This window comes from Girardinichthys multiradiatus, chromosome 9, assembly GCF_021462225.1.
Source record: "Girardinichthys multiradiatus isolate DD_20200921_A chromosome 9, DD_fGirMul_XY1, whole genome shotgun sequence".
NCBI classification, from domain to species: domain Eukaryota; kingdom Metazoa; phylum Chordata; class Actinopteri; order Cyprinodontiformes; family Goodeidae; genus Girardinichthys; species Girardinichthys multiradiatus.
In genome coordinates, this window is record NC_061802.1 from 16,932,922 (window position 1) to 16,960,920 (window position 27,999).

The window sequence follows — 27,999 nt, forward strand, 5'->3', positions numbered from 1 at the left end:
GTGGCAGGACTCAGAGAATGTGTTAGGATGCATCTACATAGAAAGACCACTACTCTTGCAAGAGGCTGCTGTCATTGTGGGGTCAAAGGCTTGGTGTGACGAAGACGTGACTATTCTTGTTTTAAATTCTTGTCAATGTATCAATGCTGGTGCACATGAACTCTGTATCATGAAAGCTTGCAAAGCTCTAACATACATAATGGGGAGCCCAGTGTATATCGACACATTCTTACTTTTTTTAATCAAACCAACATCTTCAACCTTTATGTATCTACATTTCCTTACTGGATAAATCACCAAATAAATATTCACTTTATGACAAGGAACATCCTGAGCTATTTTGTTTTAGACACCTTTACCTGTCTGTGTGTTGGAGGGGGCTGCCAGTTGACACCGAGTTCATGGAGCCAAAGATCCTTTGACAGGAAGCCGGAGTGACGGGCACATGAGGTCGGAAAAGCTCTCCATCTGTGGAGCCACCAGAGTGGTTCATGCCATCCAGGAAACCTCTGGATTCTGACCAGAACACAGACAGAAAAGAGAAAGCTTGTTTGCATGTGTAAGGATCCTGACTGTGTTTGGATTATAGTTGGAGAGAATAGAAACAAACTTGTTGTGTTTTACAGAACAAAGTTCTAGCACAAAATAAATGTTGCATGAGTGATTTAAGCAGCAAATGTGTTGTTATAATAAACTAAAACCAGCTTCTTTTTTAGATCTATGGATAAATTTAGCAGATCCTGCATCCAAGATGTACAATTGTATGAAGCAGAAACTGAACTGGTGCGCAGCTGTGAGGAATATGCAAACATAACGTCCTGATTGTGTCATTCACCAAACACACAGACGAGCCTCCTCAAGCTAAAGAACAGAACCGTAAAGCACCATGAGTCACGGTGATAAGAGTCACTCATTATAAAGAGCTCGTTGTTTAGCCTGCCGAGCCTCTTCACTTCACTCCCTCCTCCCTCCCGTCTTCTGCTCCAGCAGGACAGTTGGAGCGCTTAAAGGTGCAGGAGTTTGGAGTTAGCTGCCAGCTGTGTGAACTGAACAAGGGACATCATTTCAAGTAGATATCATAATCACAGGCGTTGAATGCAAAAAATGCAAAACAAATAAAGCTCTAGTGTGTTTAGTCTATTTAAACATTGCCAACACACATGAAAACTAATGGTGTAAAGTAGATTCAAACAGAGCATTCTTTAGATCAAAGTTGTCAAACTCCAGTCTTCGATGGTCGTTGCCTTGCAACATTCAACACTAAATCAAACAATTAGGTCATTAGCAGAACAGTACAACATGTGTGTGACCTTTATGTACCTTTATGTACATAAAGGAATAAAATATTCCATCAAGTTTTGCTTACATCAACAGATTCTGTCATGACTGAACTGAATTTATGTAACGCCTTTGTAGTCATACCAACCTCTCAAAGCTCCTGGATTACATTCACCTAATCGCACACAAACACACACATTCAAACACCAATTTACAGATACTTTTGTTATTACTAAAGTACCACTTTGCTTAATTTAAAAACACATTGGAATTGACCTCTTAAAAGTGGTTTATAACTTTGCAGCTTTAGTTCTGGATGTTACATAAAACACGTCCAATCCTAAAATGTTTGACTTCTATTTCAATAACTTGTGTCTTGTCATATAGGATGATATAATATAACTCATATTATAGTAAGTTTATTATAACTTAATCTTTTGAAAGTATTATTCTACATTTAGTCATTATGAATGGGTTATCCCCACATTTCTTCAATTCAGTTTGCTTTACTTATATACCGCCATTTCAAAAATATTACATCTTAAGGCACCTTACAAGGCAAACAGGTCTAACTGAATTCCAACCAATCCTATCTAATATCATCAATCTTAATCTGATTATAACAAAGAACACTCATATTTAGTTGACCATATAATCCCAATTTGGAGGAAGACATCTAAAGTTTAAAAGATCTGGAGAACAGATTGGGTCCAGGAGATTTTTGAAAGACAACTGAAAGACTTGGGATGCACCAATTAGTTGTTCGCCAACTACCAAAGAAAGCTGAAAAAAAAAGGAGGTAGAAGCAAACAAACATGGGAGCAATTGGCTCACTGCTCCCATTTAATCGACCGCTACTTTTATATTTGCCTTTGGCAACAAATGTTTGTCGGTAATCAATTCACTGTACTAAAACATGTTTGATTAACTGTGATTGAAATTAGGTAAGGCCTGCTCTATTTACACACTTGCAGATGCAAAAGGTTCCCTTCTAGAGAAAGAAACCTCCTGCGGTCCCAGGCTCAGTGTGACCGGGTCTCTTATTACCAGTTTTAGTACAATTATACAATTTCTTCTACCATCTGGAAAAAACTGTTAAAACTGTAGTATCACAATAAACTGGTAGGTTAACTTTCCTAAGAATGTCAAACCAAAATAATTTTTCTTTTTCAATTAAACAGTTCAGCAAACCAGTTTTTGTGTTTATCAATTTATTTATAAGCCTTTGGAACTGATTTTTTTCCACATGAGCAGTTTACGTCAGCTGTTGGCACTGTACAGCATGCCATACTCCCTGGCGGTGTCACTCACCACGCTAACCTGCAAAACGATGACAAGCAAAAGTTGGGAGAAAGCGCCAGAGTCCTTTTTGGGAATTCTTCGAGTACAACTGCAAGAAAGGAAAAAGCAATTGTCTTGTAGTAGAAACGGGTTATAAAATGTGTGGAATACTTATCAAGGGAAAAAAAAAAACACAAATGTCAGAGGCCATTTGAAAAGTGTTCACAAGAGGGCTAATTGTGAGTATCTTGACAAGCTAGGCTCTCTGAGTAGCTGCCCTGAGAAAGGAGCCACATCAAGGCCAGGTAGCTCCGGGAAGAAAACAACCATAATGGAGTGCTTTCACCGTCGACCAATTTGATGGCCAGTTTATACACATGTACACTGCAAGCGGAAGAATGCATTGGTAAATATGTTTATTGAGACTGGGATGACTATGTGAATGAGATTAAGTTTACATTATAATGCGTAGTATTACATTAGTTAATATTATTATGTTCATGTTATGTCCATTACATGGACTATTTTCAGCAGGGTCAGAATTATACACATGTTGCACTTAAGGCTGTTATCTTGTGGACTGTTGAAAATTGTATGTTGTGTTGAGTCTTTAATGCCCAATTCATAATATACATAATTACATAAATACAATACTCTGACCTTTTTGAATCCTGCACCTGTAAATTAACCCAGATATGCAAAAACTACAACTAGCACTAGAACTAATGAAAACTAAACTAAAACTAAGCATTATTAAAATAATAACTAATAAAAACTAGCAAATCCACAAAGTGAATTAATGAAATGAAACTAAACTATAATGAAAAGTCCAAAACTATTATAACCTTGACCTGGGGACATCATATGATTTAAATCTTAGAAACAGCTTGGAAAGTTGTTGTTGCTGTTAATGCTCATAGGAAACAAACAAAACTAAAGGGGGGAGGGCATCAGGACTTAAACATTCCCACAGTCTCTGTCACTTTCTTCTCTCTTGGGATGACTTCTGGAAAGCAGCTGAGCCTCATCTTTTTCTGTGTTCCCAGGGATCATTTTCCTAGCTGCTTTCTGTCACATCTGCTGCTTATCCTGCCTGACAACAGAACAGCCAAACCTGCTGCCTCACTGCCTCAAGTCGACATGTGAAGAATCTGTACTGGGTGCAGTCTTGCAACATAGACCATGTATTCTTTTAGCTCTGTTGTAGTTTAGACCCTATACCCATTTTTAGATTTTTTGTTTATTGTTTTTCTTTGCACTGATGTATTAATTATATATATATATATATATATATATATATGTGTGTGTGTGTGTGTGTGTGTGTGTGTGTGTGTGTGTTGGTCCTGCCATAGGCTGGCAATATGTCCAGGTGTGTAACCCATCCCTCTCCCAGTGACAGTTGGTATAGGCCTTAGCCTGCATGCTTGCATTAGCGCTTTGTTGGAGCTAGATTAACCCTCTGCCTCAAAGAAGTTTATAAAACTGTTCAGAACAGTCTTCTCAGCTGTTTCATAAAACTGCCATTATTACATTCTGTACATTTTAATATTTTAGCAATTTTTTGTTGGTGTGTTACACAATGTTTGTAAAAGTAATATAATTACTACCGAACTTCCTCTAAGGGGCAAAGTTTAGCTTTTATAAGATTACGGAAAACATTCAGTACAGGAAATCATGAGGAAAGATAAGATAGATAAGGAAGGAGAATAATTAGAATCTAACAGAATAGGAAGAAATCCCATCTTTAAAACAAAAGAATTACAGCAGCTTACTTGAAACATCTGTTGAATAAAGCAAAATATGATTTAATTGTGTTATGTGTAAGACTATGAATTTTTGAATCCAAAGTGGATGTTAGTGATCTTGTCGACTGGTAGAGTTGCTGTACTGTACTAATGCATAATACAGCATCATGCAGCAGAGTTCATCCCAAGAAAATGCCCCTGTCACAGTTTCCATTTTAAGCACCACTTTTTGGACAGAATTTGTGGTAATCGTGACACATGGCCATTGAGTCCTGCCTATGGCTGCACGATTTTACCAGATGACAAAAATGACTGTCGCTCTAAAGAGACGTGGAAGGATGTGGAACTAAACCAACCAACACCACCTGAAAAGAATATAGTGTGAAGAAAGGCAGAACATCTTTCCATAAATCTGTGACAAACTTATTTCAGAATGACCACATCTGTTGTTATGCAGAAAGGTTTAAAAAGCAGTGTATATAAAAAAAAAAAAAAACAGGAAATAGATTCAACTGGAATGTCTTAAGTTTGGGTCTCGCTTATGGTTTAGGTTGTAAACTTTCTTTTCTAATAAATGATAGCAAAATATTTAACTATTTTATTTATATTAGAGAATTCCAACTGACTTAGCTGGTAGCACTGTGGGAGAACATAGGGTTACTTCATTAACCAAAATTCATGAAACTAAAATGAGACCAAAAAATCAGCAAAAGAAATAAATGTCGGCCCAAACTCCGCTGTGTTCATACAATGCGGTTATACAACAACTCCTTGTTCCCTGTTTTCCTTATTTACGACAAAAGACCAAACTCTTCGGTCCAGCTGAAGAATTATAACAAAGTCTTGATTAAAGTTGTTTGGCAGAAAAACACTTTTCTAGTTTATTCAAATAGTAATTTTTTTGTTGGTTGTGTTTTAGAAGTATTTGGTTCTTGACCAACTAAAAGGAATCCATGCTTCTGATTTGAGAGGTGAAATGTTCAGCTACATTATGATCAGACACTTCAATTGATCCACAGCTAAAACCTCATGATAAAGGGAGAAGATGTAAATTTCTCCGACACAGTACAGTTAGCAGACAAACATTTCTTTTAGAGTCAGTTAGTGCTTTACAAAAATTATTGCAACCCTTAAACATTTCCGTATTCTATCACGTTGCAATCGCAGACTCTGGTGTATATTTTGAGGAATTTTGCAAGGTAAACAGAGTAGTGCATAATTGTGAAGTGCAAAGATTTTCTTTTTACAAATAAAATGTGGCTAGCATTTGTATTACTCTTAAATAAAATCTAGTGCTACCAATTGGCAGGATTGCCAGATAAAGGTGCAGAGATGTTTAAGGAGCAGTTAGGCTATAAAATAATATCTCAGTAGTTGAGCATCTCACAGAGCACTGTTTTATGCATCAAACGAAAATTAAAACAGTGTGCCAAGAAAACGGGTAAAGGGGAGCAATAATCAGAGAAGCAACCAGAGGCCTAAGGTAACTCTGGAGGAACCACAGGGATCCATAGCTCAGATGGGATAATCTGTCAATTTGACAACAACTAGTCTTGAACTCCAAAAATGGAAGAGGGGCAAGAGGAAAGCTGTTGATGAAAGAAAGCCTTTAAAAGGCCTGTTTGCATTTCGCAAGTTTGTTTTTAACTTTTCATTCATTAAACTTTTCAACTCAACGTGCTGCTTCTGCATTTAGGTTCTACTTCAAGAGCCTTCTTGACACATATTCATATTTTAGAATGGCCAAGTCAAAGTCCAGACCTAAATCTATTTGGAAATCTGTAGAAAGAATTAAAAATTTATGTTCACAGACACCCTCCATCCAATCTGATCGAGCTTGAGATATTTTTAAACGAGACATGCCCCAAAAGACTTGCAGCAGTTCAGGGGGGTGAAAACATATGCATTCCACACTTTTTAGATTTTTTTGTTAAAAAACTTTGCGCGGTGGGCAGGGATAAAGTGCACGACCCATATACGGAGCCTACAGTCGTCGACACAGCTGACACAGGTTTGAGTCCCGGCCCTTTGCTGTATGTCTTCCCCTCTCTGTCTCTCTACCTGATTTCCTTTTGTTCAACTTACAAAATAAAGGCCAATAGTGCCACAAAACTTAAACAATGCCTTGCATTGTTTTGTTTTCACTTGACAGTTTTCCACTACTTTGTGTCGGTCTACCACATAAGATTTCAATAAAATACAATAAGTTTCTGTTGTAACACATGAAAAAGTTCAATCTCTGAATATTTTTGCGAGGCACTGTATGTGTACATTTTGAAATTAGTCACCTAAAAATGTGCATCCATTTTATTTTCTCTTTCAGAGATTACCACTGATTCATCAGTTTTAGGTGTTTTGTACTTTATAGTAAATTCATTACAATATTCAGAATTAAGACTATTTCACCTCCACAACAAGAACCCCACTATTGAGACTGCACGGATTTCTCTGCACTTTGAGTGACCACAAAGCCCCTTCAGTTTACGGTCAAACTGTGAAAACCTTTTGGCACTGACCCATGTAGGCACGTCTGCCAACCAACAGCACCAACAGCCCCAACCCACAACACATGCACATACTTTCTGCATCACAGAGTGACGGTTGCATGGCTCGGACTACAAAAGGGCATATCTTCATGCTTGCCATGAAGATAGTTACTATTTATCAAAAGAGAAAGGTTATCTGAGGATCTTCTCATCTGATCACACGTGTTGTTGAATAAAAAGAACAGGATATAATTACGACACACATTAACCCAATAACACATGATCAATTAGGCTGTACAAACAGCTGGCAGACCAAAGGAATGTAAGCATGAGCTCACTCTGAGGCTCAAACGTTACCTATATGGTCATATTACAGCTGTTCAGATCTGTCACATTAAAAAAAACATGAATGTATAGGGAAGAGGATGGAAATAAAAAAGGAGGAGGATGTCACATACTGCTTCCCAAACACACACATGCTACATTCATCCAGAGTTAACTTCAATAACAAAGTTCTTATAGCTAAAATTGCCAGTAAACTTAATGTACTTTGTTCAAGTAATATCAACCGTATTGATTCATTTTCTAATTAAACGTTTACCATGGTGCCTGTTTAGATGACTTGGCAGCAGTTTCCTGTTTGTAAACAACTGAGGGTGTGAGTGAGCAGCCCACCCGAAAAAAATTATAAGTTTCTATTTTTGCATGCATATAATTAAAAACATAATCCTACAAGCAGGTACTTTCCCATAAAGATATAAAATTAAACTTACTGAAACTAAACAAAACAAAAATATTATACATCACTTGCTCCTCTCTTATTAATTTGAAGCTCTTTGTGTAAGTTCTACAAAAAAAAAAACTGTAACAGCTGCTGAACAAACATACAGGCACAATAAATAAAAAATGACTTGTTTCATTGAAGGTTAGGCATGTATGGTGAGTGAAAAGAGCAACAACTTAAACCCTGTGTCCTTCTATTTCATGCCAGCAACACACAAATGTACAAAACAGAGGCAACAAAACAGTGACATTTCAAAACATAGACAAACATCATCATTGTGGATTTCACAAAGAAGCCACAAAAAGTTTGACCTTTCCAAAGGATTAATGATGAACCACCACTTTGTCCTAAACTTTAATCCATCCATCCATCCATCCATCCATCCATCCATCCATCCATCCATCCGGTCACAGAGGAATCAAGTCAAATAGAGGAACCTTAGTCATCCCTCTCTCACAACACTTTTCATCTTCCTAAGGGGGACACCATCGCAGGGAGGTATTCAGCAATCATCCTAATCAGATGCATATCAACTAAGGTAATCTCTTCACTTTTTAGCAACATGAATCTTAAATTAGTTACTGCAATTATTTATTGCACAGTTGCTAAGAACTTAAGGCAACTTTTCATCTAACTATAACAGGAAAAGGCAGGTATGAAAATGAAATGAGACTGGTGTCATCATTAATGAGTGCACGAAGTGAAAATCTGGGGACACAGGATTTAGACCCCCACAGAGCAACTAAAAAAGTGCTATTATGCAACACTGCACACAGACAATTACAAAAATACCAAAAACAGTAAGCATACTGTATGTGTATGTAACCCCCGGAAATGTATGAAAAGTGATGCTAGCTAGAGTTGCTTATTTGTTTACAAATACAATAATTAGAAAAGATCAACCTAAATTACTTGTTTTAGTCTTCATTTGTGTTAAATCAAGTGTTAATTTTTGTTTTAAATTTGCAGAACAAAAGTCAAAAAGTGGTCTGTTAGATATAATGTTGTTCATGAAACCTCAACCAGATGTCTGAAGATACCCCTCAAGCTCCCTCTTTGCCAGGTCCTTCATGCTCCTCTGATTTAGTAGCAGAAGACTTCTGCATTTTTCTGCTGAGAGGACATCTCAAGCCATTAAATAAAAATTCCCTGCAGTTTACTGATGTTCGGAATGGCATGTTTATTGACCAAGAAAAGGGAGCAAAGAAAACAACAGTGAAAACAAAGGAAGGCAAATATGAAGACTAAAGGAAGGAAACTGTGTTTAAAGAGTCGATTACACTGATAAATTAATAATCACTGTCAAAGACTCTGTAAGATCCGACCTGAAAAACATATCCTTGCAGTTTATCTTTTGTTGTTCAACAACAGACCAAAGTGTTGAAAATTTACAATGCTCCCACACATTCCTGATTTATTCAGGAATTCCAGTCACTCAATAACAGCCTGTTTTACTCAGCTCCAGAGGAAAAATATTAACCTGGCAGAGCGGTGTAAGCAGGAGAAAGCTGCTCATGCAGCTTCATCTAGAAAACCAGCAAACGTGGCTCAGAAAAAGCAACTGTCATAATTCTGAGAACAACACAATCTTAAAATCATCATTTAAGCTGATTTTTAGGTTACTACTGGAATTTGGATCAGTTGCAGCACCTCTAAAAGAAAACAAAATAACCTCTCCAGCACTGTTCAGACACATTCCAACAACCAAAATGCTTCATGTTCTGTGTTACAGTTATCTGTATATTCATACAACTTTTGAAGGACCCCCTGCTTCTTCCAGCTCAGACTCCCCAGTCTGCCTCAGGGTCTTCACCCAGCTTACCGTGCTCCATAGCCTTAGAGGGATGTGTTGAGAGGCATGCTGTGAGGAGTCTCGCAAAGTGAAAGCAGCATGTGTTCGATATCTGTGTCCTGTTTGGGGGTGGCCCAGTGGGGAGATTAATGTCGGGGTGATTTTGGGGGTGGGGGGCTCATGGGGTTGAGATCGGAATTCATTGGGGGTTGGGACTATTTTATTCTGTGGTGGCTCTGATTGGATGATGAAGATGAGGGTGGTTGGGGAACTGGGTTCAGGGAGCGGGGTTGGGGTCCAGGTCGGGGTCGCTCAGGTTCAGGCACGAGCCCAGGCTAGCAAGGACCAGGTTCAGGTGCTGGGGAGGTCTGCCTGTCTCCACCCCCGAAGGGAAGTGGATCACCTCCTGGGTCCGGGGGCTGGTTGTCCCTATGAGGTATTGGCACCTGGACCTGGGAGTATAGAGTATGTATGGGGAGTGTGAATGAGTACATGACATCCATTGTTGGTTGGCTTTACGTTAGGTGCGTGGGTGTGAGTGTTTTTATGTGTACGCATGAGGGTGGGAATGTTTGATTGTGATTGTGTGTGCCTGTTTTTTGTGTCAGGTTGGGTCTTGGGCTGCTCCCTCTCCCGGATCAGTTTAGGCCCCTAATCAAATGTGGGGCCTATTCCCTCCCCGCCACACTACCTGACGGTGGTTGGTATCTCTGCCCACCGGTGTACTTATGGTTCTCGGTGTCCGGGGCTGGGTGCTTTGGTGTGTGCTACCTCACTCTCGGTGGCTGCTTGGCCTGGACCCCTGGGATTGGTCGGGCCTCTGCTTGGAAAGTAATATGTCTCGGGGTCCCGGGTCTCGGGTCTCTGGGTCCATGGCTGGATCTGCTCAGGCGTACGTCGCTGCAGCTCCCTGGGGCTTCTGCACTGTGGCTGCTGGGTGGTTCCCTTGGGATTCTCCCTTGCTCCTCTCTGGGGGGGATACGGTAGTCCCGGCGGTAGTTCTCCTGGGGTTCCTGTGCTCTGGGGGGCCTTTGGATGTCTGTGGCTCAGATCTCCTCCGTATCTGTCCCAGGTCCGGGGGGGCAGGTCTGTGACTCCTCAGACTCACTATTGCATATTTTTATGGAGAAACCTTGTATATACAAGCGCGCTCACACTCAGACCCACAGGTGTTTTTATTCAGGTGTTAACAGATACACAAATGTTCTATATTGAGCCGTATTTACCACTAAATACATCTCACATTCATAAGTACCGTGCACTTTTCAGTAAAAAAAGCTGGTAATAGGAACGTTTCTGCAGGTGTAGAAGCAAGCAGGGTGTTATCTTGTATTCTCTTCATCCTTCTTTCTTTCCTTCATTCTATTCTCCTTCTCTCCTCTTTTCCATTTACCCCCCTTCTCTCTTTCGTGCTTCTTTTTTTCCTTTTTATTTCTGTCCGTAACAATTGAAATAACCTCAAAGCAGTTTCTAATAAAGTTTCTTTTTATGAATATCAAGCAGAACTTTAAAGCATTAGCTGTAATGCTCCACTTGTGAAAATAAATCTGTTGGGCTTTTTCTTGGCACTCAAACAACAATTCTGAGTGCTACTTTGCCGGACAAGACACGGTGAAAAAAAAAGTAAGAAATGAATAACACAAGACGGGAAGGAATGAAGAAAAAAATTAAGCAAAGACACAATATATGGACAATGCAGGCAGAATAAAATCTGGAAATGCAAAGACTTTCTAATCTCTAGTTTCGCTTCCTATACTATTACAATCCTAGAAAGTATTTAAATCCAGTTCAATAATTGTCCAAATTTACAGACTCTTGAAGTACCCTGTACATGGATTAGATACAAAAAAATAGCCATCAGAATAATCATAAGAGATCTGTAAACTCATGCAAGTGACCTGAAATCTCTCCACCACCAGATGTATGGAGTCACAAAAGGAGAAAAAGTTGCTGCTTCAGCTGGTTCATTTGAGCCAGTAAGACCATAGATGCTCATGTCTACAGAAATGAAAAGTCTGATCCCGAGTCACAAAATGTTATAAATGGAAAAAACACTGGCCAAATAAAAAATGACTGACATGGAATATTGGCCATTGGCTGCACTGATTCATCGGAAAAAGCCATTTCTTTGACCTGTATTCCTCACTATCAATAGCTTAAGACTATTTAAATGCAACATAAAACATTAAAGCCCCAAAATTAAAACAAGATGTGTTTTTTCTTCTTCTGTAAAAACAGCTAAACTATGAAAACATAAAAAACAAATGTTGCGTCTTTTAGTGACTTTGACATCTCTGTCGGTAGCCTTCACCACAGTGTGCCCCCCAAAGAAAAAAAGACAGGCATTTTCTAAGTAATTAAGGTCAGTAGAGCAGAAATAAAAAGGGGGGAAATGGCCCCTCTTTGTTAACCGCCAATGCATCAGCACACGATGTAGGCCAAAATGAGCCCCCAACAGGATGAGATCATGAACGCAGCAGTGGAACAAACCACCTCATTCTCCAAGCTAACCTGAGATGTCAGACAGGCTGCAAAACTGCTGTCCAGGACGATCCAGACTGAGGAAAGGAACTTTAATATGCACAAAAACAGACGTAAAAGAAAGGTTTTTATGAAGAGGGTGCATGCTTGTAAAAGATGAAATGTTACAACTGTTTGAAAATACCAGAGGCCCTTGTACCTCATTATTTATGCTCTTCTTCTCAATGCAGTTTGAGAAGGACAAACAGTACAGCACAGACAAATAAATACAATAAGCAAAAAAATGACTAAAATTGAAAATTTCAAAGAGAAACCACTGCCTTAACATGGAACACACTAAACCTCTAAGCTTTTTGCCACTCATGTGGGCGTGTACATACCAAGAGACGCAGTCATGATGGTGACAGCTCCACAAGTTATCCCGTTATTGGCCGGTTATTTCAAAACTTCCAGGGTCTCTCACCTTCCTGTTTCTCTTTCTGCCGCCTCCTGGCGTGAATGAAAGTGTCCCTTTCTACCAAAAAACCTCTTCCTCCTTCTTCACCTCTGCCTTTAAAAAGACAGTCTGAGCTCCACTCGCAGTAGAGATCTTAATTTTCCAAAGGCTGGGCAGTTTTCACTTCCATCTCCAACTCCTTTCATCCCACAGATGAAAAAATAAGCCCCCCGTTTGTTTTTGGCTTGTTGTGACGCCACTCGACTTCTGGGTTTGTATGGAGGGAGGGACAGAAAGAGGGAGATATGGAGGAGGTGTATGAAATTTCTTCCTCCTCCTCCTTTCCTCCAACCCTCCCTCTGTTTTACTGACCACTGAGCATTGTTCATGCGGGTCACTGTGAGAGCTTTCCCCCAATCAGACTGGATTCCAGTGGGGTCAGAGGTGACATGTGGCCTTTTATGGAGCAGCGAAAGCGATAGGAGGTGGTGGGGTTTGAAGAGCTTCAAAAAGGCCTCTCTGTCCAGGCATGTGCGTCCACTCCCACCATCTGCTCGCCACAAACACAGGGGACAAAGGCATGCAGACGCTTTGACAGTGACTCCTGCCATGCGTCTCTCCTTTGCTTATCATAAATTAAGGCGAGGAGCTGCTGATGAATTGAGTAATGTTGTGTTTACTTTAGTTTCAGTCAAAGCATGTGTCTCATTTTAACCTTGGTGTCACAGGAAATGAGCTGAAATGGATGTCAGCATTTTGCATCTGTCCTTTAAGTTTAAAAAATAGATACAAGTTTGTTTATATTTCTTTGGTATACCTGAAATTATTTGGAGTCACTAGAAGATAGAGAAGCATACCTGTTTCCTGAGGTTACCTTTAATGTTCTAGTCACCCTATGACAATTAACTCCAGTTTATAAGGGGCATTGAGTCACTTATTCCTGTACAAATACTGAAAATATATCTTAATGCAATTTGAAGTTTTGTGCAGCCAAATGATTAACTGTAAGGGAACAAGTTTTGTTCTAAGTTGCCACATGCTGTTGATGGCAGGAATGACAATAACGAAGGGAGTCGTAAAGGGGTCATTATTGTGGAACTGTCCCTGGTGCCAGATTATAATTCAAGGAAGTGGCATTTTCAATCCTTTGCCTTTGCCGCGCACCCTGCTTACATTCTAACTGAACTTGATGTTGTGCAGTCTTTGCTTCAAGGGGAGGATCAGTGTTTGGTCAGCAGTTGGGGGGCACTGCTCTGGTCTGTCATGGTGAAAAAAAGAGTTGGGCCAAAAAGAGAAGCTCTCCAATGTGCCAATTTTACAACCCTCTTCTCTGCTCATGAAATGTGGATGATGCCTGAAAAAACAAGATCCCAGATGCAAGTGGCCAAATTAAAACTCTTAAATATAGCAGAAGAAGACCCCGTCATCTGATGGGAGTTCAGAGTAGAGCTGCTGCAGCTTCACATGAGGTGGTTCAGTTATCTGTTAAGGGGACCTTGATTTTGAGGTTTTCCAGGCAAGTCCCACTCAGAGGGAACCCCAGTACAGACCCAGCACATGCTGGAGGGATTAAATAACCCCATATGTGTACAGACACAAGGCAAAGCTTAAAGATCTTAAAACTCCAAGGATAGCTTTGCTTAGACTTCACCCATTCAGCCAAAAGAAGCTATTGTGAATGGACCAATAACAAAAGAAAAATTCAAATTAAAAATGTTTTGCATTTTAGGAAACTTTCACATTCAGGACACAGTGAGTCTAAACTGAAACATGTCCTTTCTTGAATATTTCTGTCTCTAAGTTTAAAAAAAAAAATCAACTCACAGCAACTGCATGGTTTTAAAGTATTTTTACTGTTGTGTTGGGAGTTAGTTTATATGCAGTAGACGGTAGAAAAAGACAGATATATTTCTGTCTTAGTTTTGCTTTGCACATGAATAAATGTTTTCATCTCAAAATCCTTATGAAGAGAGAGCTCAATCTTAACTGAGCTCCTTCTTATAGGAACAAAAGAGACATTATCCATAGCAGACATTTTTTCTCTCTCCATTGGCAGATCCACAGTCTCCCCCTAACCTAAGGTTACGAGTCTGGGTGTCATCCTTGATAGTTGCCTATCTTTCACATCTCACATTGATAACATCACAGGGTCTGCATATTTTTATCTACCCAACATTAATCATCTCCCTCCTTCCTTTCCCATCATTCCGCCTGAATTCTGGTACAGAACCTTATCATCTCCTGTCTTCAATATTGCAATTCTCTTCTTTTTGGTCTCCCTCAAAAATCCTATACATACGCTCCAAATGGTCCAGAACTCAGCAGCTCGCATCGCATCATCACCTGAACTTCTTGATTTTACTTTGACCTTAAGCATTATGAAGGGTGCTTGTAAATAAAATGTATTATTATTATTAAATCCCAATAACAAATCGTTTCCCTTCCATCAGACCCATTTTAAAAATAACTTGGCAGCAGGGTTTGTTTTGGGTTAATGTTCAGATTTTTAAAAGGCTAAAGTTCTGGAGATTTAAAGAGCAATTTATTGTGTATACCATCTTGTTTGTTATGCCATTTTATTCTCTAAAGAAAAAGCAGCTTTTGGGTGACATATAGATCTCATAGCACAATTACTGCAACATAAAACCTCTCTGCACATTTGGCTCTTGAAACATTTAGAGCCCTTCAGCTGCCTCTCATTCAGCAATTCCAACCATCTAAAGAAGTCCGAGCTGAGACTCAGACTTTCTTCTGACCATATGCCTCTGATAAACCTCAGCGAGTAGCCTCATCTACATTCCTTCCACTGCACACTGCTTCCTCTGGATGAGAGCTTCTGCATATCACTGTTTATTATGATGTGACCATAAATACACAATGGAAACTGAGTTATGTAATGTTTCAGAGCTGCATTTTGCTGTCTTGTTTACAGCAAAGCACATAAGGGCAGCAGGGTTAATGTTTTTCTTTAATTCAGAATAGTATCAAATATTGAGGGTACTGTGAAGTCTTCAAAGTGTCAGTTATACCTTCTTCGTAACAACTAACTGTAACATTGTCATTGGTGAAACTGTTCTGTATCCTGGTCCAGCTTCTGAAGCAGTCAGCAAACAGCATGTGAACTGCTTGTTGCCGTTCATGCTACAACATTTACAAACTTAAAAGCAACAAGAAACAGCCTATAGAGACCTCCATTGACTTTTGATATACATGCACTAAGCACTTTATTAAGTACACCCTTCCAATTGCTTGTTAACACTGACAGCAAATCATCCAATGCCAATCATGTGGAAGCTTCTCAATACATTTATGCTTCTAGCCGTGGTAAAGACTAGTTGTTGAAAGTCAAACCAAGCATCAACATGGGGAAGAAAGAAGATTTAAGTGGTTAAAGATAGCAGTGTTGTTGGTGCCAGTAAAGCTGATTTATGTATTTTAGAAACTGCTGATCTACTGTGACTTCACAAACAAAATATTACTGGTTTGCATAAAATGGTTTGAAATAGAGAAAATATCTAGTGAGTGGTAGAAAAATGCATTACTGGAGTCAGAAGTCAGAGGTGAAATGTCAGACCGGTGTGAGATGACTGAAAGATAACAGCACTGCAAATATCTTTTTTATTAGAACCAGGGCATAGAACACCTCTGAATGCACAACACCTCGTCAAACCTTTAAGCAGATGGGCTACAGCAACAGAGGATGACCATACTGGGTACCTCTCCTATTAGCAAAAAACAAGGAAACTAAGGGTAGAATTTGCAGTAGCTCAGAAACAATTATCTGACAAAAACAAATTAAAAAAATATATTACCAAATCCTTTTAGCAGGAAAACATTAATCCATCATGGCTTCTATCAGCAATTCAGGGGTCTGGTGGTGGTTTAATGGTTTGGGAAATATTTTCTTGATATATGTTTGGCTCCCTTAATACTGTTGGGACCCACAGCCATGGATTTCAACATTAAACTCCGGTACGGACCTTTCTGGAACTTTCAAAATAAAGTGCATTAACTTTCTTCCTAATACCATCGCCTTACTGGGCTGGTATTCACAGGACAACCCTTAACAGACCGAAATATTATTTGATAAAATATTAAAATATTAATATTAAATAATATTCTCAGATTAATAATCACAACAATACCAGATTAGCATTATTTAAATACCACAGCCTACTTGAATATTGACCATGTCCACCCCCTAATAACCACAGTGTTCTCATCTCCTGATGGCTACTTTCAGCAGGTAAATGCACCATGTCACAAAATTTCAATTATCTCATACTGGTTTTTTACATGAGGCCACTGTACTCCAGTGGCATCCAGTCATCAAATCTCAATCCAATAAAGCATCTTAGAATGTGGTGGAAGCAAAGATTCCCAGCATGAATGTGCAGCCAATGAAAAATTTAAAGATTATCACATCTATTCTTTATTTGCATCTATAAATACATAAAGAAATAGGCAAACAGGCTCTAGGTGATGGGTCAGACGAAGAGCGGTTCAAGAGTCCTTCATGAGGATCGTGACGTCGCCCGGTACGGCGGAGCTGGTGTCCCACCCTGGAACCAGGCCTGGGGTCGGGACTCGCCGGAGAGCGCCTGGTGGCCGGGTTGCTCCTCGCGGGACCTGGCCGGGCCAAGCCTGAACAAGAGACGCGAGGCCATCCCCCAGTGGGCCGACCACCTTCAGGGGAACTGTGAGGGACCGGTGTAAAGACGATTGGGCGGCGGACGAAGGTGGAGACCTCAGCGGCCAGATCCCCGGATGCTTAGACTGGCTCTGGGGACATAGAATGTAAGCTCGCTGGGGGGGAAGATGCTTGAAAAACTCGGGTCTGAGAGGAGTCTGAGGAGGCCATGGAGAAGGACTACCGGTTGGCCTCGAAGCGATTCTGACAAACCGTCCGGCGCCTCAGGACGGGGAAGCAGTGCTTTACCAACACTGTTTACAGTGGGGGTGGGAGGCTGCTGACCTCGACTGAGGACATTATTGGGGGGTGGAAGGAGTACTTCGAGGATCTCCTCAATCCCGCCATCACGCATTCCCTGGTGGAAACAGAGGCTGGGGACTCGGGGTTGGACTCTTTTATCACCCAGGCTGAAGTCACTGAGGTGGTTAAAAAGCTCTGCGGTGGCAGGACTTTGGGGTGGATGAGATCCGCCCTGAGTACCTCAAATCTCTGGATGTTGTGGGGCTGTCATGGTTGACACGCCTCTTCAACACTGCGTGGCGGTTGGGGACAGGCCTTTTATTTTGGTAGCGGGTGTATTTCTGTCATGGTTGACGCGCCTCTTCAACATTGCGTGTCGGTTGGGGACAGTGTCTCTGGACTGGCAGACTGGGGTGGTGGTCCCCCTTCATAAGAAGGGTGACTGGAGGATGTGTTCCAACTACAGGGGGATCACACTCCTCAGCCTCCCTGGTAAGGCCTATGCCAGGGTATTGGAGAGGAGAGTCCGGCCGATAGTCAAACCTCAGCTTCAGGAGGAGCAGTGTTGTTTTCGTCCTGGCCGTGGAACACTGGACCAGCTCTATACCCTCTACAAGGTACTTGAGGGTTCATAGGAGTTTGCCCAACCGGTCCACATGTGTTTTGTGGACCTGGAGAAAGCATTCAACTGTGTCCCTCGTGATGCCCTGTGGGGGGTGCTCCAGGAGTATGGAATTGGGGGCCCTTTATTAGAAGCCATCCGGTCCCTGTACAAGCGGAGCAGGAGTTTGGTCCGCATTGCCGGCACTAAGTCGGACCTGCATGTTGGACTCCGGCAGGGCTGCCCTTTGTCACCGGTCCTGTTCATAACTTTTATGGACAGGATTTCTAGGCGCAACCAAGGGCCGGAGGTTGTCTGGTTTGGGTACCAGTGGATTTCGTCTCTTCTTTTTGTAGATGACGTGGTCCTGCTGGCCCCCTCTAGCCAAGATCTACAGCATGCACCGGGGCGGTTTGCAGCCGAGCGTGAAGTGGCTGGGATGAAGATCAGCTCCTCCAAGTCAGAGGCCATGGTTCTCGACCGGAAAAGGGTGGCTTGTCCTCTTCAGGTTGGAGGGGAGTTCCTGCCTCAAGTGGAGGAGTTCAAGTATCTCGGGGTCTTGTTCACGAGTGAGGGAAGAATGGAGCGGGAGATCGACAGACGGATCAGTGCGGCTGCCGCAGTAATGGGGGCGCGGTGCCGGTCCGTTGTGGTGAAGAGAGAGCTGAGCCGAAAAGCAAAGCTCTCGATTTACTGGTCGGTCTACGTTCCTACCCTCACCTATGGCCATGAGCTTTGGGTCATAACCGAAAGAACGAGATCCCAGATACAAGCAGCTGAAATGACCTTCCTCCGTAGGGTGGCCGGGCACTCCAATAGAGATAGGGTGAGGAGCTCGGCCATCCGGGAGGGGCTCGGAGTAGAGCCGTTGCTCCTCCACATCGAGAGGAGCCAGTTGAGGTGGCTCGGGCATCTATACCAGATGCCTCCTTGACGCCTTCCTCGGGAGGTGTTCCAGCCACATCACACCGGGAGGAGGCCCAGGGGATGGCCCAGGACACGCTGGAGGGACTATGTCTCTCGGCTGTCTTGGGAACGCCTTGGGCTCCCCCTGGAGGAGCTGGAGGAGGTGTCTGGGGAGAGGAACGTCTGTGTGTCTCTGCTGAGTCTGCTGCCCCAACGACCCGGGCCCGGATACGTAGAAGACGACAAGTACAAGCACGAGCACGAGCACGAGTACGAGAAATAGGTTTTGCCAAACTTGTTTTATTTGCCTTTGCAAATCATGACAGCAGTTTAGTTAGTTGTTGGGTTCACTTCTGGCTACATGGCTAGAATTCATATTGTAGGGATTTTATTTCCTTGGTCTGAATAACTTTTATTACTAACTTCCTTCTAACTACAGCCAAAACTGCAAAACAAAATATTACAAACAAAAAATACAAAGAAATCTGCTAATCAAACTGTCCTCAACTATTTCCTTCAATTGCACCACTATCTGTTTTTTTTTAATAATTACCATAAAGCTCAAAATCTATTTTGTACTCAAGGAGGTAACTGAAATCCAACTAAAAAGGTCTCTAATGACTTCTGATATTGGTATAACTTTAAAAACAGCTACTTTCTTCCAGCAATGTAAACGCCAAGATTTTATTTGTGTTTTATTTATGTTATATTGCAAACAACCCAATTAAAATAGAAGAATAACAACAATTATTCTTGGTGTTTATTTGCTCACACACCAAAATTGTGGTAATAACACAAAAGTGTTATTAAGTGTTATTAACCTTTTTATTTTTTGTTTTTTTTTTACTTGTTTTCCTTACTGAGGATTCTTATTAAATGATTTTATTTTGTGAATTTGCATTGTCCTTACTGTAATTTATTTAATAAAAATGAAAATGTTTATACAGTTTAGATAATGTGAAATGTAGGCATTTAGGCTTTGCCTGACAGACCAAACTGCCTTCTAACTACTGCCAGAAATGCAAACATTACCCTTATCTGCTCATCTCAATGTGTCAGCAAAAAAGAAACTATTGCTTTTAATATCATCATTAGTTGTATTTATAGCAATTATTGCAAAACTAAAAATATCTTTGGATTATATAACAGACATGTAGCTTTAACCTATTTTAACAAATTAGTTTTTCAGTGTAATGCTTAAATTGTGCAAAACTCAAAGAAGAAAAACTGTAAGATCAGCTAGAAGAAAAGTGCTTTTTATCTTTTGTTCATAGACATGTAGCCTTGGGACAATTTATAATGACTATAAATAAAACAACAATTATTTAAATGGATAATCTCTCTGCTCCTGTCTAGACCCAGCAAATTGCTTTCCAGACTGCTGTGCATTTAATGTGGGAAACAGGAAACTGTTGTCTGAGCCACAAATGTCAGCAACCAAAAGACATGCTGTGCCCTTTGTTTAGCAGGGAGAGAAAATCAGGTGCTTTTCTGTGCACTCTTTCATCATCTCTCCCTCCATCCTGTCGCTCTGCTGCTCTGTCAAATATGTTTGGAATAAACAGGCAGAACTGCCTTTTAAATGAGCAAACTGTCCAAAACACAGAAAAATGGCACTGTGAATAGTATGACCATAAATATATTGCATAACATCCCACCTAACATAAGTATGTACAGATAGTTAGTCCAGAAAAACAACGATGGCTTAAATCAGATATGAGCTTACACCTCTGAAAGACAATCATGTTTTTTGACACTACAATAAATTCCTGCAGCAGCTGTGAGGTGCATATCTACTCAGGCAGGATGTTCAAACAACAACAGACCCTCCCCTCTCCTCCTGTACCCTCCCCGAACAGGACATGAGTGGACATCCTGTCAGCAAGGGTCCTTTCCTCTGTTAGCTATTATTAGCAGAAGTCCAGCTTCTGCTTATCCTACAGAGCCCTGGACGGACGGACGGACGGATGGAATTTGCCTCTTTAGTCATGTTTACCACTCAAAGCATTTTACACTACAGCCACATTCATCCAGCCACACACTTCTATAAAGAGATGCAGATTGGTAGGCAACTTCGGGTTAAGACCCCTGCCCAAGGGCACATCGACATGTGGCAGAAGGAAGATGGAATCAAACCCATAACAAACAATAGCACTGAGACACAGCCACTCTGGTTCCACAAAGGGTTGAGTCAGGGGGGCTGAAGGTTTCTTTCTCTTTACAAATATGTACAACTTTGTAATGGTCTACACATACATTAAATGTGTTATAGTAACATAGAAATGAATGTTAAAGTTCAACGGGTATGGATACGTTTTGCAAAGCACTATATCTGGCCACACATTCGCTTTTGAGAAAGTCTACCTTGTGTCCAGCTGTGTTGGTCCCACTGTCTGCCATCTCCGAGCTGGGAAAACTCAGAAAAATGTTTCACTGGAAAGAAATGGAAAAATCTGATAAGATTTCCAAACGCAGACACACCCACTGCCACAGGGGCTCATTTTTTTACATCATCTCTCACCATAGGGCGTTGGAGAAGACACTGGGAAAGCTGGAGTTGTCGGGATGAAGTCAGAGTTGTCCATTTGTCTGCAGTAATCCATGCTGGTAGTTTTGTAGAGATGACCATGCTTTAAAAAGAACAATACAGAGAATGAGTTGAGGAGAAAACACAGAGAACAGCTGAGATATTTTTCATGAAGTGTTAGGAGGTGATAACCTCTCCCTCACACACATAAACACACAACAGCAGACATCAGTCTTGTGATCTGTGTGTGGCTGCAGTCTGTGTTTTGGTGAAAACACTCAGGCCATTCATGCAACACAGGAAAAATGCTGGGTTAAAGAAAAGAAAAGTCCAGACTTTCCAAAATGAAAAAGCAGAAAAATTGATGGCTTAAGGATTTGGAGTGCATAAATATTTGTTTGTTTTTTTAAGGTTTCTATGGTGACCGTTAAGATCATCTCTAGGCTGCTGTGCGGTAAATTAGATCCACATTAACTCAACCTTGTTAATAGTTTACAAAGTTTTAGAACAAAAACTAATTTTGACTTTATTTTTACCCAAATTTATCATTTACTCTTTGTGCTAACCACAGATACCTATAAAGAAAAGCATGCAGTCTTCATACCTTTGTTTCAATTTGGGTTCACATACAGGAAACTGTTGCTAAGACTTTTGCTGCTGAAAGAACTTATTTTTTTTCTGGTTCATTGAGGTGGGAAAGTTCAGGACATCCCAGAGAATCCAACAAGCTCTAAGACGGTGTCCTCCTGAAAAAGGTTGCAACAGAATGAGATTGCCACCAGTGCAGAGCTTGCTAATCACTGACATCAGGTTGTTGTGAGAGCAAATGTATGCACAGTGAGGTAAAGACATTTGATCAAGAAGAAAAGCAAGCAAGCCACTTTAGTCAAAGAGGAAAATCAAGGACACTGAAATCCTGTAAGAAATACAAGAATGGACAGCAGAAGACTGATGCATTGCAAATACTGATCCTTTTGATTGTTTGGGACATCTTAAGAACAAAAGGTAAGAGCTACCATGAGTTTTGTATGATGCCAACAGTGAAGAATCTTGATACAATCCATGTATGAGGTTGCTTTTCCTACAAGCAAATAAGCAAACTCACAATGCTGCCCAAAAGCACTGAAATGACTGGAGAGCTGAACCAAAACGTCATCCAGCAGCAACTTCGTCCAAGAACCCCAGGTAAAATTTGTGATGATTTATTTTCTAGAATGATGTGTCAAAAGGTTAAAGTGATTATGAAGTAGCTTAAAGATCAAAACATGAACCTGTGGTCAGAAAAGTCCACATTTTTTAAAATGTCAAAAGCAGGTGGAGAAAAAGAAACCAACAAACTGGGATTGACTCAAATCTCTAATCAGGACCAGAATGGGTCATCATCAGTCAGATTTGGTCCAGAGGTCTTGTGTTTCTTTTTTTTTTTTATGGAATTATCTTAGTATTTTTTTTGGCATACTATAGAAACATGTAAAAATTGTTGAAGCCAAAAAACAACATTACCCTTGTGTCACTAACAAAACCTTTGGTCATAACTGTAGGTTCGGTCATAACCTCTTTAACTATTAATAATTTTTTTTCTTCCAATTTTTGAGGCTATAGGTACCTTTTTATCAACAGTCTTACAGTAACTAGAATGTTTTAAGCTGATGTTTCTTTGTAGCTAGACTGATTTAGAAACTTTTCAAATAAAGTCTAAATTATTCATAAAATAATTTATATATATTTGCACCATATGTATGTGTGTAATGGCTGCAAAAAGAATTTGCTAGTGAAAGTACTCTTTCTACGTGACAGTCTGTGAGTTGAGGTGAGTTTACCTGGGAGTTGACGAAGGAGGGGCTGTTGATTGGGGTAAAACACTGAGGTCCATCTCTTCTCCATTCTGGACTCTTAGGGTCAACGTCTGTCGCATTGCTGACATGTTTCTGCTGTTTCCATCCTAATCAGGAAAACAGTGATAAAGAGGAGGCGGGCGGGCAGACAGTAAAACAAATTATAATCTGACACGCAATCCGTTTGACACTCATATTCAGTCATGTGATTCGCTGTTACACACATTCACACACAAAATAGTCTAGTCATGTTTTAAAAAAGGCATGGCGTTAAACTAAATTGACACTTTGTTGTAAACAGATGCAGACTTGGCAATAAAGGGTGATGACAGTGATTGGTGTTTGCTGTGTCTGTCTTTGACAAAAGCTTCTATCCATGTGTTTTATCAGCAGAGGCAAATCTCTTGTGACTAAGAAAGTCTGCACCGTAAACAGATGGTGGAACATCACCGCGTCTCGTCGGAAAAAACATCTGCTGGAACAATCACTCCTTTTTTTTTAGATATGGATGCAATATTGTTCTATGAGCTCATGATTACGCGGACGTCTGTTCAAAATATACATGCTTGCTAACTGAAATATTTTTGTGACATAAAATATTGGGAATAGGCTGCTTTTAGAAAGATAGAAGAAAGGGTTCAGTTCAAGTGTAAACAGTATTTGTGATTTTAAATCTTTTTTTAAAACTCATCTTTTTCAACTGGTGTTTAATTCCAGAAAGCACAACCATTAGGCCAGTCCTTGTTTCTTCTATACCTAATTTTATTGCTTAAAAACAACTTATATAAAACGTTTCAAATTGTTCTAAAGTTGGTGTTAGGAACCCACGGTGAGAGAGAGAGTTTAGAGGAAATTTAATAAAATAAAAATAAAAAGACATTGCCCAGATCATATTTCTCAATATAAGATTTGTTACTATGCCCTTGTTTCACTGATTTACCGTTGATATTCAGACACTTCAACCTGTTATACTTGGGTTTGAAGTCTCTGTTACTGGTATTTTGTGTACCGAAAGCTGGGAAGTTCAAGAATCACTGGCATAGAGGCTAAAGTTGCAAGAGTTCAGTTTTTATCATTCAAAAGTCTCATGAAAGCAAAGCTGGAATGAATCACTGAAACTAATCCAGCTACTGTCTTTGTGGTGAGTCTGCCAAAGGAGCTTCCATGGAAGTCTCAAATATCACCTAAAGTCCACCATATTTGTTACAGGAATGTACTCTTTTCAAGAGGATGAGGGGGTGAAGGCATGATGTCAAAACTTCAAAGCATTCCAGAACACTTACAAGTTCCTCCTTCAAACCATCCCCTGAAAAACACTCGCAGTAATCATGAACTAAGTCAAGTGTTAGTTACAGCTTAATATTTGTCCTGGAGGAAATATCAGCCACCACGCTCTGACACGTCAATCTGCTTGTTTACAAACAGGCTCCATTTCCGGCACATACAATTTGGTTGCTGTCAAAACTAATAAGTAAAAGATGAGAGCTTTAATGTTGAAAAAAGGCACTAGGAAGAGAGGACTGAGTTGTTCCATAGGACATTCCTGTCAAGTTTTGAAAGTTTTAAGATTTTCTAGATAAACCTAATTCAAACTGCCCTGAGCTCTGTTTGGATTGAACAGCTATTTTTCATGCAGAGGGCTTCAGTGGAGACATCCCTTGTATGACACCCCTGACAGAAAATAAATGAGTGACAGAGGTCAGAGAACGAGCCTGGCTGTTCCTCCAGGCACCGTCCCAGTAGTTATGATGTAATAAAATCATCATACAGCATGAGTGAGTACCAGTGACAAAGTATACCCAAGTCTGTCAAGTCAATATTTCATGAATATATCCATATAAGCCAGTAACAGAAGCTGTGACAGACTTCAGCAGTCAATGTCCAAATCTCATTTCAAAGTGTCAGTCAAATTCCTACTCCTATGCCCAGATCCATATCATCAGTTCAAAATATAGGTAAACCATTCTCCTCTAAAATGGAATAATCCTTTAAGAAGTCGATTTTTCATGAGATGTTGTTTATTCCTTGTATGCAAACAGCAATGACCTCACATTTTATATATGAGTCAATATGTCATAAAACCACCTTTCGCTAAGATTACAGCTTTAAATCTTTTGTGAAATGCCTCCTTCAACTTTACACATACAAACTGACATTTCTGGCCATTATTGTTTGAAAAATAACTTAAAGTCAGTCAAACTGGATGGAGAGTGTCTGTGTACATAAACTTTCAAGTCTTTCCAACAGCATCCATAAGGATGTTAGTTTTCTGTCAAACGTAGCCTTTTTTATGTAACCTGAAATGAGGTTACCCTCAGGTGGATTCTTTCACATTAGGTGACCTTTAAAGAAAGGAGTCATGCTTTTTTTTCCTTTTATTCCTGATAATACACTTAGTGTTGGCCAACCACATGAACCCCAGTAAAATGTAATGAAGTTTGTGGTTGTAGTGTGACTGAATGTGAAAAGTTAAGTATGAAAACTTTTATAATAATTAATAAATTTAAACACCTCAAAGTAGAACTTTTTTGTGGCAGTAAAATCACTTTAACAGTAAAATATATTTGTGAGCATATTCGCAAGCTCAGCCCCTTTGTTTGCAGGTGGTATTTCCACTGGTTCCCCTTCATATCACAGGACCCCCACCCCAATCTCTTGGTTTTAGCACACAAAACATAAGGTAATGGCAAAGAGTCAAGGGTCAAAGATGAAATGAGATTCAGCCTCAATCTGGGATCTGTATTCATCATCACTGTGTCCTTTCTAGTCACTTTAATCACTTCACTTTATGTGTGGTTGCATTATGTAACTTCAGGATCTGTGTATTTCCACCTATAAAAAGGCGGACAGTAAACTAAATACATCATTGTGTCAAACACAGAGGTCTTGATTTTACACTGCATACACAGTAGAATTATTCACTAGCTGCTCGACCAAAATCTTCAAATCTTTTTCAGAAAGCACCCACATTTACAAATCCACGTTCTACAACAAAAATACGTGCAGTATTTCTGTCCAAGATGGAGGTTTCTACCATTCGGTGGTGTTTCAAACCTGAAAAAACTCAGAGTGTAAATCAGCAGAACTAAAATATCAAATCCAGTCTATAAGCTTCATTCATGCATGGGTGCATTTTTTACTAAGTGAGGTGTGCAACAATTGTTTTCAAGTATAAATGGCCAATTCAGCTAAAAACACTGTAGTTAACATCATAGATATCTAACATCTAAGATAACTTCTGAGGCCAGGCCAGTTTAACAGCAATAAATTATGATTTTGTTCGCTGTGACATTTATTCCAAATAAGAGTAAATGCAGCCTTATTTTTAGAATAAGTACAATTATTGCAATTTAGCTTTTTTTTTTTTTTTTTACAAATTTTATCTAATGGTTTCTGTGTTTTTGAGTATGTAATAAGCAAAGAATTGTAAGCTCACATAAAATCCAGAGAAACCATCAAGAATTGGCACTAGGGAATGTGTGATTGCCACTTAAGCTACGCAGCAGCGGATGTTTTGGACATGTCAATGAATTTCGCAGCATTAATGCCACAACTTTTAGATGGCATACTGTAAGCTCAAAATTATTCATTTTCCTGGCAGATTTTGATTTTAAAATACTTTCACCCAACCATGAAGTTTGTCTAAATGAGACAGGCATCTCTGAAAAAATAAGAAAAAAATTTTAAAAGAAGGATATGTATTGAAAATAAACTATAGCTTTTGTTTTACATTTTACACTGACATGGAACCAAACATAACTGGACACAATTGAACAAGAAACCTCATTATATATGTCCTTAACTTTGTTTGGCAGAAAATCTTTCTGTAAAACTATAAAACGACCCTGCTGTGATAGCTCATGGATTCTGGGTTAACTGACATTTTCTAACAGCTCTGACACATCTTAGATCAAGTATTTTGTTTAACCTTACCTGACTGATTTGTTTGTCCTTTATGGCTGAGCCCATTGGTGTGTAGAGAGGCTGACCGGGACAGAGGAGAACATTGAGTGGGAACTGGGACAAAAGTGGGGTCTAAGTCCAGAATCAGCTGGTTCAGCTGCTCAATGGACTCGTCAACGTCTGTAGCTAAGGACGCCAGCTCTTCTTCCTGACAGGATGAAGTATTATTGGTAGGCTCTCTGTTGTCCTCTTCTATGAGGCCTCTCTTCACTGCTTCCCTGCTGCTTAATCCCCTTGTTGGAGTTTCAGGAGCCTCCAGATGTGCTAGTCTCTCTTTATTTGGCCTGCTGGTTCCGCGCTCAGGCATGGTATCCACCATTTGCTGCTGTCTAACCCAGGAGTGAGTTGAGTACTCCATTTGGGCTTGTCTCCGAGTTTCAGGCAGATTTTTAGATGGTAAAGAGAAAGCACTACTCAGGTTTGGAGCCTTTACAGTAGAACCTTCATCCTCATCATCCAGAATATCCGTCTCCCTCTCGCTTGACAAAACCACTCCATTTATGCTTGTTCCCAGTCCAGACTCATCTCCATTCACCTTTTCTTCTCCAGCACAAGAAAAACCCAGTTCAGTCATGACCTCCAGAAGAGCCTGGGTTGGCTCTGAGTCTGCCCCAAAGATGAGCTTCTCAGCCTGGCTCCAGCTGTCCTGAGTGGCTCCTCGTCTGGGCCCAGCTCCGGTCTGCCCATGTGAGGCAACAGAGAGGCCCGAGTCACTGCTGGCTGATGGCGCTCTGTCACTGCAGCTCGGGCTGATGCAGGTCAGAGGGTATGAGGCTCCCTCCTCTGTACTCTTCTTCATCACTCTGGAGTACAAACTTCCATTACCAGATTCAGACACATGAGGAGGAGCTGGAAGGAGACAGAAATCACTCTGGTCAGTTTATAACACCTGGTAAAAAATAGGGAACCACTGCTTTTGAAAAAAGTGTAGTTGTTTTGTTTTTTGTTTTT

General features: G+C 40.3%; 1 protein-coding gene across 3 annotated transcripts in view; it reads right to left on the reverse strand.

Moving 5' to 3' along the window:
- LOC124873910 (tensin-3-like) overlaps positions 1–27,999 on the reverse strand; it is a 66,346-nt gene that overhangs the window by 12,034 nt on the left and 26,313 nt on the right. For all 3 annotated transcript variants that reach the window (XM_047374960.1, XM_047374957.1, XM_047374961.1), the window contains 5 exons: positions 27,019–27,897; positions 23,071–23,192; positions 21,245–21,353; positions 21,088–21,156; positions 360–516 (listed from right to left, as the gene is read on the reverse strand). In XM_047374960.1, coding sequence (XP_047230916.1) covers positions 360–516; positions 21,088–21,156; positions 21,245–21,353; positions 23,071–23,192; positions 27,019–27,897 — 1,336 coding nt within the window. The remainder of the gene's footprint in view (positions 1–359; positions 517–21,087; positions 21,157–21,244; positions 21,354–23,070; positions 23,193–27,018; positions 27,898–27,999) is intronic.